The following is a 12619-nucleotide window of genomic DNA, read 5'->3' as shown; positions in this document are numbered from 1 at the left end:
TTTTTTTTTGAGACAGAGTCTCACTCTCTTGCCTGGGCTAGAGTGCCATGGTGTCAGCCTAGCTCACAGCAACCTCAAGCTCCTGGGCTCAAGCGATCCTACTGCCTCAGCCTCCCGGGTAGCTGGGACTACAGGCACGTGCCACCATGCCCGGCTAATTTTTTCTATTTTTAGTTGTTTGGCTAATTTCTCTCTATTTATAGTAGAGATGGGTCTCGCTCTTGCTCAGGCTGGTCTCGAACTCCCGAGCTCAAACAAATCCACCCGCCTCGGCCTCCCAGAGTGCTAGGATTATAGGCGTCAGCCACCGCGCCTGGCCCACATTTTGATTTTAAAACCCTTGATTTTCCATCACCTGCTTTACCTTTCAAGGTTCAGGAGGATACAAGTAGATATGAGACCAAATGCCTCCTCCAGCCTTAGCCAAGTCACTGAGCCTTTCAGCTCCAGTCTCATCTCTAAAATGGGTAATAACACATTCCTTATAGGAGTGTTGTCAGGCTTGACAGTAATATACAGAACACATGTGATCAGTACAGTACATGGCACCCTGTGAACACTTAGAAGGCGAGGAGGCTGCTGCTATTGTTGCAGTCACCATCATCTGTGAGTATACTTTCTGCTGGCTCAGGGAGACTGAGCTTGTCCCAGGGCCTGTTACCTCACAGTTCCTGCTGTCAGACTATAAAACCTGCCATCTGAAAGCCCAAAGAGATTTACTAGCTATAATAAATCTGTAAGGATTAACTCCAGTTCCAGGCAGTGTGTAGAAACTAATGAGTATTACACCTTGACTGAAATTTTAATATGTGATTAAGCTGTTCACATTGAATGTAATCATTGATACCTTTGGATTAAAATCTGTCGTCTTGTTAGTTTTCTGATGGTTCCAGCTGCTCTTTGTTTCTTGTCCTACCTTTCTGCTTGCTTTTGGATTATTTTTATGATTATTATTGGAGTACTTTTAGATTCACTATCGGCTTATCATTTATACCTCTTTTTTTTTCTTTTTTTTCTTCTTTATTATTTTTTTAGAGGACCATGGCCTGGAGCCATGCCCAAGAAGCCTTGAACAAGTGGACTCCTATGCCCCTTTTTAAAAAAATGTTTAGGCCAGGTGTAGTGGCTCATACCTGTAATCCTAGCACTCTGGGAGGCTGAGGTGGGTGGATCACTTGAGCTCAGGAGTTCGAGACCAGCCTGAGCATGAGCGAGACTTCCTCTCTACTAAAAGTAGAAAATTAGCCAGGTGTGGTGGTGTGTGCCTACAGTCCTAGCTACTTGGGAGGCTGAGGCAGGAGGATCACTTGAGCCCAGGAGTTTGAGGTTCTTGTGAGCTAAGCTGATGCCATAGCACTCTAGCCTGGGTGACAGAGTGAGACTCAGTCTCAAAAAAAAAAAAGTGTGGTGGCTACTCTAGGGTTTACAATATATGTCTCTAACTATAATCTACCTTCAACCAATATTTACCACTCCATATACAGTGTAAGAATCTTTTTTTTTTTTTTTTTTTGAGACAGAGTCTCACTCTTTTTGCCTGGGCTAGAGTGCTGTGGCATCAGCCTAGCTCACAGCAACCTCAAACTCCTGGGCTCAAGCAATCCTTCTGCCTCAGCCTCCCGGGTAGCTGGGACTACAGGCACGTGCCACCATGCCCGGCTAATTTTTTCTATTTTTAGTTGTTTGGCTAATTTCTTTCTATTTATAGTAGAGATGGGTCTCGCTCTTGCTCAGGCTGGTTTCGAACTCCTGAGCTCAAACAATCCGCCCGCCTCGGCCTCCCAGATTGCTAGGATTACAGGTGTGAGACACCGTGCCCGGCCCAGTGTAAGAATCTTACAACAATGTATTTCTGTCTTAGTCTGCTCAGGCTGCCATAACAAAATACCATAGAGTGGGTGGCTTAAACATCAGAAATTTATTTCTCACAGTTCTAGAGGCTGGCAAGATCAAGGTGCCAGTCAGTTCAGCCATTTGTGAACTGTGCTTTCTTCCTGGCTAGCAGAGAGCCACCTTCTTTGTTGCCATCTGACCTCTTATTTATATGTACCTGGGGCAGGGGGAGGAGAGAGAGAATAAAACTCTCTGGTGTCTGGCACTGATTTCATCATGAAGGCCCCACTCTTATGACCTCATCTAACCCTAATCACCTCCCAAAGGCCCTGTGTCAATATACCATCACAACAGGGTGAAGGCTTCAACATGTGAATTTTGGAGGAACACAAACATTCAGTCCATAACAACTTACTTATTCCTCCACCCCAAATTTCTGTGATATTTCATGTTTTATTCCACATATGCTATAAATGCACAACACATTACTATTTTTGCTTTAGACATTTATCTTTTAGAGTAATTTAGAGCATTTTCTCATAGTCTTCTATTTACCTATATTTATCATTTTAACCATTTCCAAAAATCTTCATTTCTTTGTGTAAATCCAAGTTTCTATCAGGTATCATATTTTTTTTGTCTGAGAAACCCCCTTTAACATTTGTTGTGGTGTGGACTTCTGGTTGCAGATCCTCTCCATTGTTTGTATTAAGTTATTTATTTATCTTTCTTTTCGGAGATTTATTTTCACTAGGTATAAAGTTGTAAGTTGACAAGTTTTTTCTCCCTTTCATCACTGTAGGGATGTCAATACATTGTCTTCTGACTTGATAGTTTCTGATCATGATCTGCCATAATGCTTTTTATTTGTTCCTCTGTATATTATGTGCCTTTTTCCCTCTGGTTGCCTGCAAGATTGTCTTTCTCTTTCATTTTTAGCAGTTTGACTATGATGCATCTAGCTGGTATTTTAAAAGTATGTTTTGTGTTCTCAAATCTTGGATATGTGTTTTAATGTCTTCTGTTATTTTTGGAAAAGTCTCAGCCATTATCTCTTCAAATATGTTTGCTTCCTTGTTCTCTCTCTCTTCTGGGATTCTAATTACATTCATGTCAATCTGTTTGATATTGATGCACAGTTCTTGGATGCTCTTCAGTTTTATTTTTGTTTTTCATTCATTTTTCCCTTTGTATTTCAGTTTGAGTAATTTTTATTGACCTGTTTTCAAGTTCACTGATCCTTTCCTCAGCTGATTTGAGTCTACGGATGAGCATATCAAAAGAATTTTTATCTCAGTTACTGTATTTTTTCAGAAACAGTGTCTCACTCTGTCGCCCAGGCTGGAGTGCAGTGGTGCAATCATAGCACACTACAGTCTCCAACTCCTGGGCTCAGGCAAGCTTCCTGCCTCAGCCTCCTGAGTAGCTGGGACTACAGGCACGCACCACCATGCCCAGCTAATTTTTTTATTTTTTATTTTTTTGGAGATATGGGGTCTTCATGATGTTGCTCAGGCTGGTCTTGAACTCCTAGCCTCAAGCAATCCTCCCACCTTGGCCTCCTAAAGTTCTGGGATTATAGGCATCAGCCACTGTACCCAGCTGTCACTGTGTTTTTTATGTCTAGCATTTCCATTTGACTCTTACAGTTTCTATCTCTCTGCTGAAATTCCCTATCAGATCATACATGTTGTTCTAACATATGGGTTACCTCTTAGTCTGGTTCTGTTATCCCAACAGTTGGTTTTTGTGCTCTTTTTTCTTTCTCTTTTGGGTATCTCATAAGTTTTTATTGAATGCCAGTCATTATTCATAGAATGGTACAGATGGAGTATGTGTGTCAAGAAACGTAGCCTCTTCTGCTAGGCTATTAATGTGTAAACCTGAGTCAGTCTAGTCAGGAGTTGGGCTGGGTTTGGATTTTGTTATTACCATGGTTATTTCAGGTGCCTGACCAGATTCAAATTTCTCTGGCATTTCTTTGTGCTTAGGGTGTGGCTCTTAGTCTTCCATGTGTGCCTGTCAGAGTATCCCTCCTGCTCTTGCCGCTACCCTACTAGGATGCTGCAGTTGCTTGGTATTGAGTGCTTGCCAGCCTTGGGGGTGGGCAGCAGGCAAGAAGATGCTGGTGTTCTGGTCCATTCTCAGTCCAGGCAGGTGCTGTATCCTAGGGTCTCAGTGATTCTGCCTTCTCCCTAGATGTCGGAGACTTCTAATCGTCTGGGCCTTGATCCTCCCCTGCCCCTCCATCATCTTTTCTCTTTCACCTGTGCCTTAGGGATGATAAGTCTGCTTTCCTTCCCCCAGTGACTTTTGACTTTTGTTCCATTGAGGAGAAGGGTCCAGACCTGAGCTACCAGGGAGGCTTTCTCTGGTTCTGTCCCTAGTCTTTCTCAGGAGTGGCCATAGGAGGTCCTTGGAGGGAGCCCTTATGTCTGTGGCTCCCAGGAGTTCTTTTTTTTTTTTTTTTTTGAGACAGAGTCTCACTGTGTTGCCTGGGCTAGAGTGCTGTGGCGCCATCCTAGCTCACAGCAACCTCAAACTCCTGGGCTCAAGCAATCCTTCTGCCTCAGCCTCCCGAGTAGCTGGGACTACAGGCATGCGCCACCATGCCCGGCTAATTTTTTCTGTATATTTTTTTTAGTTGTCCGATTAATTTCTTTCCATTTTTAGTAGAGACGGGGTCTCGCTCTTGCTCAGGCTGGTTTCGAACTCCTGAGCTCAAACAATCCGCCCGCCTCGGCCTCCCAGAGAGCTAGGATTACAGGTGTGAGCCACCGCACCCGGCCTCCCAGGAGTTCTTTAGCAATTTATTAAGGGATTCTAATTACCCACTTGTGTGATGGCCTATCTTCCTTCTTCAGCCATGGGTGAGTCAGTGCACTTGTCTCAGTTCATCTTTCCATGGAGGCACCTTGCATTAGGTTTCAGGTTAGACAGTTGCCACGTAACCTTAGCTCTGTGATGGGTTCAAGAAAAGTAAGATTGTAGATTATCTGGCTTTTTCTTATTGTTGGGATGGGAGTGATGCTCTTTCCAGCTTTCTACCTCCTGGGGGAAACAAGTTAATATATAATTAATCATAATAATAACGTAACATTATTTTACATAATATATAATACAATAATAAAAGGGATACAGGATATGCAAGTGAATTGTTCAATGCAGCCATGTGGTGTTGCATGCCAAGTTGGGGGTTGTGTGCTTCTGTTGGTCATGGTGAGGAGGCATTCAGTGCCTATGACTGACCAGGTAATGTTGAGGATGAGAATAATATTGACTGGATCGACAGTAGTATGCTATAGGGTGGTGGTGTGGTAACAGAAACAAGGGCTTGGATGCTGGTGTGGGAAAAGAGGGAGATGAGTCAGAAGAGAGAGGCAAATTCTGAAGGCCCACCAGCTACAGGAGGAGAGGCTTGTTCTAGGAGAAGGGAAGAGGTTCTTTCCAGATGGAGAGGTCTGGCAGAGGACAGAGGACCCTGAGCCCTGGAGAGCAGTGGGGTGTTTCCATGTTGAGTGGAAAGCTGAAGCTTGCAGTGGGTGTGGTGAATCAGGTTAATCAGGCCTGGAATGGGACCCCAGCCTTGTCACCACCACCATGGGAGCCCCTTGCCCTCAGTATTATTTCTGGACAGTATCCTTGAGGAAGTCTCCCCACCCCCACACCTGCTTTCCCAGATGAACCTTCACTGAGGGCTTGCAGCAGTCTGTGCCACTTCCATCCTTTTGCAAGAAGTGTTAACATTTGGTATGTCCTAGTCTCTGCAAGGTAACCATTCCTTGGATGTCAAAAGACATCACAGATCAAATCAAGCACGTGTTTTATTTATTAGCCACCTTTGCTCAAATCTTTCTCCAAACACTTCAGTCATAAAACACTTCCTGGATATTCCTGTCCATGTTATAAGGTCCCTTGTCGTTTTGGATGGACCTCTTAGATTCTGAGTCTCATTTTTCAAGTGTTATTGGAGTTTGAGGAGGCCCATTATATACCACCTGTCTTCCCAAAGCAAGTTCTGAACCAATTAAAAAGTAAAGCTTATATCTCAATAAAGCTTTTACCAATCACACATACACACAAAGGCTGATGGGACATGAAAATATCATTTACAGATTAAGCACAGCTGGAAAATGTGATTTATCACCACTCAAATGTGCTTCCCAATACAGAACCCCAGAATAAGACAGACTTACCACCAGGTTCAAGCAGTGAGGAACTAACCATATGCTCCACCATATTGGGAGCCTGCCTCTCTAGGTCTTTGAACATGGGGGAGCAGACCAGAATGTAGGCTCACGATAGCCAGTCTAGTCCCCTGAAGTAGCTGAGCTGAGACTGCTCAGTTCTTACCCAAACTAACCAAATAAGTTAGTCCACCTCCCCTGCAGATAGAGAATGGGAAAGAAATAATCCCCCCCACACACGCACACGCATGCTTTAATGCTGTCCTAGCCAATGATCTCTTGTTGTCTCTGAGCCAGAGTCTGCTAAATCCGCACTCTCCCACAGGGGTTGTTGACCCCACTGGCACCTGCCACAGACCCCAGGTGTATCCTTCAACAATAGAAAAGAAAGAATTCCCTTCTTGGATCTTTCTCTGCCATGGGGCTTCTCATCCTGGAATGTTACTTGAGTATGACAGTTCATTCAGGGAAGTCCCCAGCAGGGGCTTCAGAGGGGAAGCACTGAGGGTAGGGCTGGTGTCCTGAGCCCCAGGGCTGAGATTGGGCCCCACAGGAGGCCACTGTGCACCCTGGAGCCTGTGGCACTGGAGGCCTGGCTGTCAGCCTCTGCTACAGGAGAGGCCATGGCCCTTTTGCCCTGAGGAAACAGAGGGGCCTAACACATCCTATTGCCATGTGGGTTCAGCTTCTTCCTCCTCTGCCCTGAGGTGGGACCAGATCCACATATTGAGTGTCCTTGATGGAGTGAGCTCCCTAAGCATAGCCTGTCCTCTCGAAACAGCACCTGTCCCCATGTGAAGTCTTGATCTGAGTGGCATTTTGTCATTTCGGTGGCTCAGTGTACAAGATTTAGAACTATTGTCTTCCCCCACTCACATAGACCCTTTGACTTAATCCAGAAACATCTCCACCCCACCTTTCCCACCATCTGTGCTCCCGTCCCCACAGGCCCCATCTCTGGCCTGAACCTGGCAGCAGATTCCCATCACATTTCCCTGTGCCTCCAGTCTTGCCCTTCCCACCCTTCCCCTGCTAGTGCATTCTCCACTAGAAATTATCTTCCACAAAGAGGTCACAGCACCCCCATGTACAAGTATCTTAGCCCCTGGACAGCACCCCCCAAACTGTTCACAAGAGCTCATTCGTCCCTGCCTGCCCGTGTGCTGCTGTCTGCCCTGAAGGGCTCCCACAGTCACAGTGTGGTCCTGCACTTATTTCTGCTCCACGTGGCCTCTGGATGCTCAGTCTACATGAGGACTCTGGGAGGGCAGGGCTCAGGCAGCACTGGGCTGTCTCCCTGCTGCTGTGTGCACTCTATGCAGGGGTATGACCTCAGACCGGATTTACACCTTTCTCTTAAACCTCGCTATTAGCCTTGGCATGTTCCTGTTTGGAAACATGTCTTCTGAGTCCTAGTTGTTTGACATGGTTGTGGCGGTTCGGTCCCTCTCCAGCTCACACGGCCAAGTATGTTCAGGGACTGCACCTTCGTCAGCAAAACCAGTTTCGGGATTGCACTTGCTCTTCAGTTTTGAGTAGTGTTAACCTTTTCATTTTGGATTTCTTGTTTCAGAATATGAAACCAAGGGAGAAAAGCAAAATGCAGACTCGAGTCTGAAGCCATTAATTTCAGAGGAAATAACAGTGATTCTGGGGAAAACCCCCTTGGGGAGGATCGATCAAGAAAATAATGAAACAGAGCAAAACTTCTGTCTGAATTCAAACCCTGCTTGCCACACTGAAGTTCAGGCCTTAAGCCAGACGGTGCCACTCACTCAGCATCAGGCCGTTCCTAGTGGAGAGAGACCCTACATGTGCATCGAGTGTGGGAAGTGCTTTGGTCGGAGCTCCCATCTCCTTCAGCATCAGCGTATCCACACTGGAGAGAAGCCCTACGTATGCGGTGTATGCGGGAAGGCATTTAGCCAGAGCTCAGTCCTTAGTAAACACAGGAGAATTCACACAGGCGAGAAGCCCTACGAGTGTAACGAGTGCGGAAAAGCCTTCAGAGTGAGCTCAGATCTTGCTCAGCATCACAAGATACACACCGGAGAGAAACCTCACGAATGTCTCGAGTGTCGGAAAGCCTTCACTCAGCTCTCTCATCTCATTCAGCACCAGCGGATCCACACGGGAGAAAGGCCGTATGTGTGTCCTTTGTGCGGGAAAGCCTTCAACCACAGCACTGTCCTGCGGAGCCACCAAAGGGTGCACACAGGGGAGAAGCCTCACGGGTGCACCGAGTGTGGGAAAACCTTCAGTGTGAAGAGGACGCTTCTGCAGCACCAGAGGGTCCACACCGGGGAGAAGCCCTATGCGTGCAGCGAGTGTGGGAAGGCCTTCAGCGACCGCTCGGTGCTCATCCAGCACCACAACGTGCACACCGGGGAGAAGCCCTACGAGTGCAGCGAGTGCGGGAAGACCTTCAGCCACCGCTCCACCCTGATGAACCACGAGCGGATCCACACGGAGGAGAAGCCCTATGCGTGCTACGAGTGCGGGAAGGCCTTCGTTCAGCACTCACACCTGATCCAGCACCAGAGGGTCCACACTGGGGAGAAGCCCTACGTGTGCGGCGAGTGCGGGCACGCCTTCAGCGCGCGCCGGTCTCTGATCCAGCACGAGAGAATCCACACGGGCGAGAAGCCCTTCCAGTGCACGGAGTGTGGCAAAGCTTTCAGCCTGAAAGCGACTCTGATTGTGCACCTGAGGACCCACACGGGCGAGAAGCCCTACGAGTGCAACAGCTGTGGGAAGGCCTTCAGCCAGTACTCGGTGCTCATCCAGCACCAGCGGATCCACACGGGCGAGAAGCCCTACGAGTGCGGCGAGTGCGGGCGCGCCTTCAACCAGCACGGGCACCTGATCCAGCACCAGAAAGTGCACAGGAAGCTGTGACCCGCGATCGACACAGAATCCACCCTCTCAGAAACTGTACATGGAACCACAGGCAGCCTCCAGCCCAGGGGAAGCGCCTTTGACCTCTACAGGAGGCCCTTCTGTGGTAAGTCAGTGTCACCAAGGAACTCAAAAGAGAAGCACTGGGCATGTTCTTCCCATGGAAAAACTTCAGAGAATGCCTGTTTGATTTAGCTCAACATCTTGAGGTTATGTTGGAGAGCAATCATACAATTACAGTGAATCTTGGTAAAGACAGCCATATTTCCCTAATATTACACAGTTTATTTGAAGTAAGTAACTAAGGGAAGTTAAGGCATAAGAACTAGTGTCCCAATAAAACTTTCTTATATTTGAGATAAAATTCTTTTTCCTAGGACACTACATGCCTTTCCTAAATACAATTAATTATTCTAATTATTGCACTTAGAATGTTGACTATTTTCAGTATTATGTTAAAACACTAAAGTGCTATGTGGATGAAGTGATGTAAAAAGAGATTGTCATCAAGTATCATGTAAAATGGCTGGAAATCCTAAGTATGTGGAAACACCAGTTTTGTATGAAGTAAAGGAAGAAATCTAAAGATATGTTAGTGAGAAATGATGTAAATTTAGAAAGTTTTTTTGTTTTTTGTTTTTTTGAGACAGAGGCTCAGTCTGTTGCCCCGGCTAGAGTACAGTGGTGTCATCATAGCTCACTGCAGCCTCAAACTCTTGGGCTCAAAGGATCGTCTTGCCTCAGTCTCCCGAGTGTGCATCACCACACCTGGCTAATTTTTTTCTATTTTTAGTAGAGACGGGGGTCTCGCTCTTGCTCAGGCTGGTCTTGAACTCCTGACCTCAAGTGATCCTCCTGCCTCAGTCTCCCAGAGTGCTAGGATAACAGGTGTGAGCCACTGCGCCCAGCCTAGAAAACCCTTTGGTGCTTTAACTTTATTCAAGATCAGGAGTGTCCTAACTCTTTAGAAAAATTCAACTTAAAAATGAGTATTTTACTGAAAACCTGCCCTTATAACCTACTGACCCTGTGCTCCAGAGACTGTAGGATGTCTCAGACCTGTAGGTGCCACACAGGCCTAGGAGGGAGGCTCACACTCAGAGCAGACCTCATAGCTGCTACATATAACTGGGTGCCTCTTTACACCTATGATTTTTTTTTTCATTTTCTAGTCACCATATTTGTTAAAGGTATTTTTTTTTAATTACTAAAAATACTTCTTTGGTGCTTGTGTGTGTGTGTGTGTGTGTGTGTGTGTGTGTGTAGACAAGTTCTTGCTCTGTCACCCAGGCCAGAGCGCAGTGGTGGGATTTAAGCGATCCTCCCACCACGGCCTCCCAAAGTGCTGGGATTACAGGTGCGAGGCACTATGCCTGGCCTGGTGCATATTTTTACAACATAAAGTTCTCAAATTGAGATACCTCTTTTTGACTGTCTCTAATATTTCTGTCCCTATATTTGAGGTTTTTTTTTTTCTTTTTTTTTTTTTTTACTCCTGGTTCAAGAGAATCTAGTATCAATTGCATATTACTGTGATGAATCTGGTTTATTCATAATTAAAAATTTGTATTTAACTTGTTCAAAATTATTTGTTCTAAGTTCTACAGTTCTTGAAGGTAAATTTGTATCAGAGCCAATATCTAATAGCATCCAGTTGCAAAGGAAACATGTATGAGATTCAAGCCACTTCAAATCCTCCTAAACATGTTAAGTGCCTGAGAGAAAAGAGGGTTCTCTCCACCCACCCCATCCTAATGTCTATCAACTTCTTGGGGAAAAACAGGCACTAGGGCATTGATCCTTAAGTCCACATCAATACACTATGATGTATATAAAAGCATCTCCCCATTTCTGTGTAGACACTGGTCCGAGGAACTGATAACACTAACGTATTAACTTCGGAGAAGAACTGGTGACTGATGTGTTGAGAAAGGAGCTGGGATCACTGCTGTTTTATTAAATACTTCAGAGCAGCTGAAATGACTGAAGTGAAACTCCAGAGGAACTAGTATCACTGAAGTGTTAATTCAGAAAGAAAATGAGACAATTGTGGTGTTACTTCAGAGGATCTGAGGTGTTTTATCAGAGAGGAGACGAGATCACTGGGTGTTACTTCTGAAAAGGGACTGACATCACTAAAATGTACTTCAGAGTAGCTATGACCACTGAGGTTTACTTCAGAGGAGCTGAAATAACCAAAGTGGGATCACCAAGCTGTCACTAGAGATTAGATCACTGAGGTCATTCTTCAGAGAGAGGTTGAGATTACTGAGCGTGATACTTTAGAGAGGAGCTGTGATCACTGAGATATTACTTCAGGATGGAGCTGAGGTCACTTAGGTGAAAGTTCAGAGAGGAGCTGAGGTCACTGAGGTGATACTTCAGAGAAGTTGAGGTCACTGAAGTGAAAGTCCAAAAAGCTGAGATCACTGGGATGTTACTTCAGAGAGAAAAGGTTATCTCATAAATTCTCCATGAAGGGAAGCTACCAACTCTTGCCAGTTGAGTCCACAGCTGACTCAGTGGCATCTGCTCAGAGCCCACTACTACTTAGGCCACAATTTCTAATCATGTTTGAAAATTAGAGACAAAGTCATGTTCCAATCAAGGTGAGAATAAGAATTTAATTAAATTCAATATACCAAAATATTTGTTTAGAAAGATTATATGTATCACAGCATATGTTACACAGTACAAGTCATTCTGGATTGTTAAATCTTCCAATAACCTAAGATTTTCAGGGAAATCTTTCCAAAATGTATAGTTTGCTTTCCTGCTTTCTTTAAATGCCTGTTCTTGCTGTGTAAGGCTGCCATTGCTTCACCAATGGGCATGTAGGCCCAGGTGTTCCTGGAGCCAGGAAGTGGGCGTCAATGCCCCTCTTCCTGGAGAGGATTCCCAGGCTATGTATTCTTGCCACTCACTTCCTTCTCTCCAAGGAGCAGGAAGGCAGCACATGACCTACTGGAACAAATGAGCTGCCTGCCTTTTGGGACATGACATCAGAGGCCAAAATGATCTTTGGGGTCCCCTTCATGCTGGTAATAGCCTTCCCAGCCATTAGTACCTGCCTCTGACTTGTCAAAAGCATTCCACATGTATTTTGGATTTTTAATTTTATTCAGAAGTCTCTATATTTATGTATTTAAATGTTTCTCTTTATATTATTTCTCCTAACAGCTACTAAGAATTTGAAACTTAGTTCTCTTCAAATTTTCTATTATTTTAGAAAACATTTAATTCAACCTGGAATTTATTTCTGTGTACTGTATATAATCTAACACTTTCCAATAAAGGCAATAACTGGAATAAACGTTTGGAGTGAAGGAAGATCAATAACTTTGGCATAAACATCTCCTACAAATCATTGACTATAGGACATGAGCAGGCAATTCCCAATAAGGGAAAATAGAACCATTGAAGCCTGGAAAAGGCTCAAGTGTGCCAATTCTAAAACAAACAACACCATGCCATCCCCTAATCAATTAGTAAAGATTATCCTGCAATGACCCGGGCTGTGAGGGTATGGAAAAATGGGTGCTTTCATGCATTGCTGATGACTGTTGATTAATACAATCTTTCCTCATGTAACATGCAAACTTTACCAAACAAAAGTAGAAAGTAGAAAGCTATAGCTACACATAACTTTTCCCTGGAATTTCTCTGGGCCAGAAAGTGGTTTCTGCTGTGCCTAGCCTGTG

The 12619-nt window shown here is 45.0% G+C and overlaps 1 protein-coding gene across 1 annotated transcript in view; it reads left to right on the top strand.

Annotated features, from left to right (window-relative positions):
• The window catches only part of ZNF250 (zinc finger protein 250), a 28278-nt gene extending 19360 nt beyond the window's left edge, over nt 1–8918 (top strand). The window contains exon 6 of the mRNA XM_012648027.1: nt 7594–8918. Coding sequence (XP_012503481.1) covers nt 7594–8918 — 1325 coding nt within the window. The remainder of the gene's footprint in view (nt 1–7593) is intronic.
• The last annotated feature ends 3701 nt before the right edge of the window (nt 8919–12619 follow it).

Source organism: Propithecus coquereli, unplaced genomic scaffold (assembly GCF_000956105.1).
Source record: "Propithecus coquereli isolate 6110/MARCELLA unplaced genomic scaffold, Pcoq_1.0 Scaffold28, whole genome shotgun sequence".
Taxonomy (NCBI): domain Eukaryota; kingdom Metazoa; phylum Chordata; class Mammalia; order Primates; family Indriidae; genus Propithecus; species Propithecus coquereli.
This window is presented reverse-complemented; position numbering and strand designations above follow the sequence as displayed.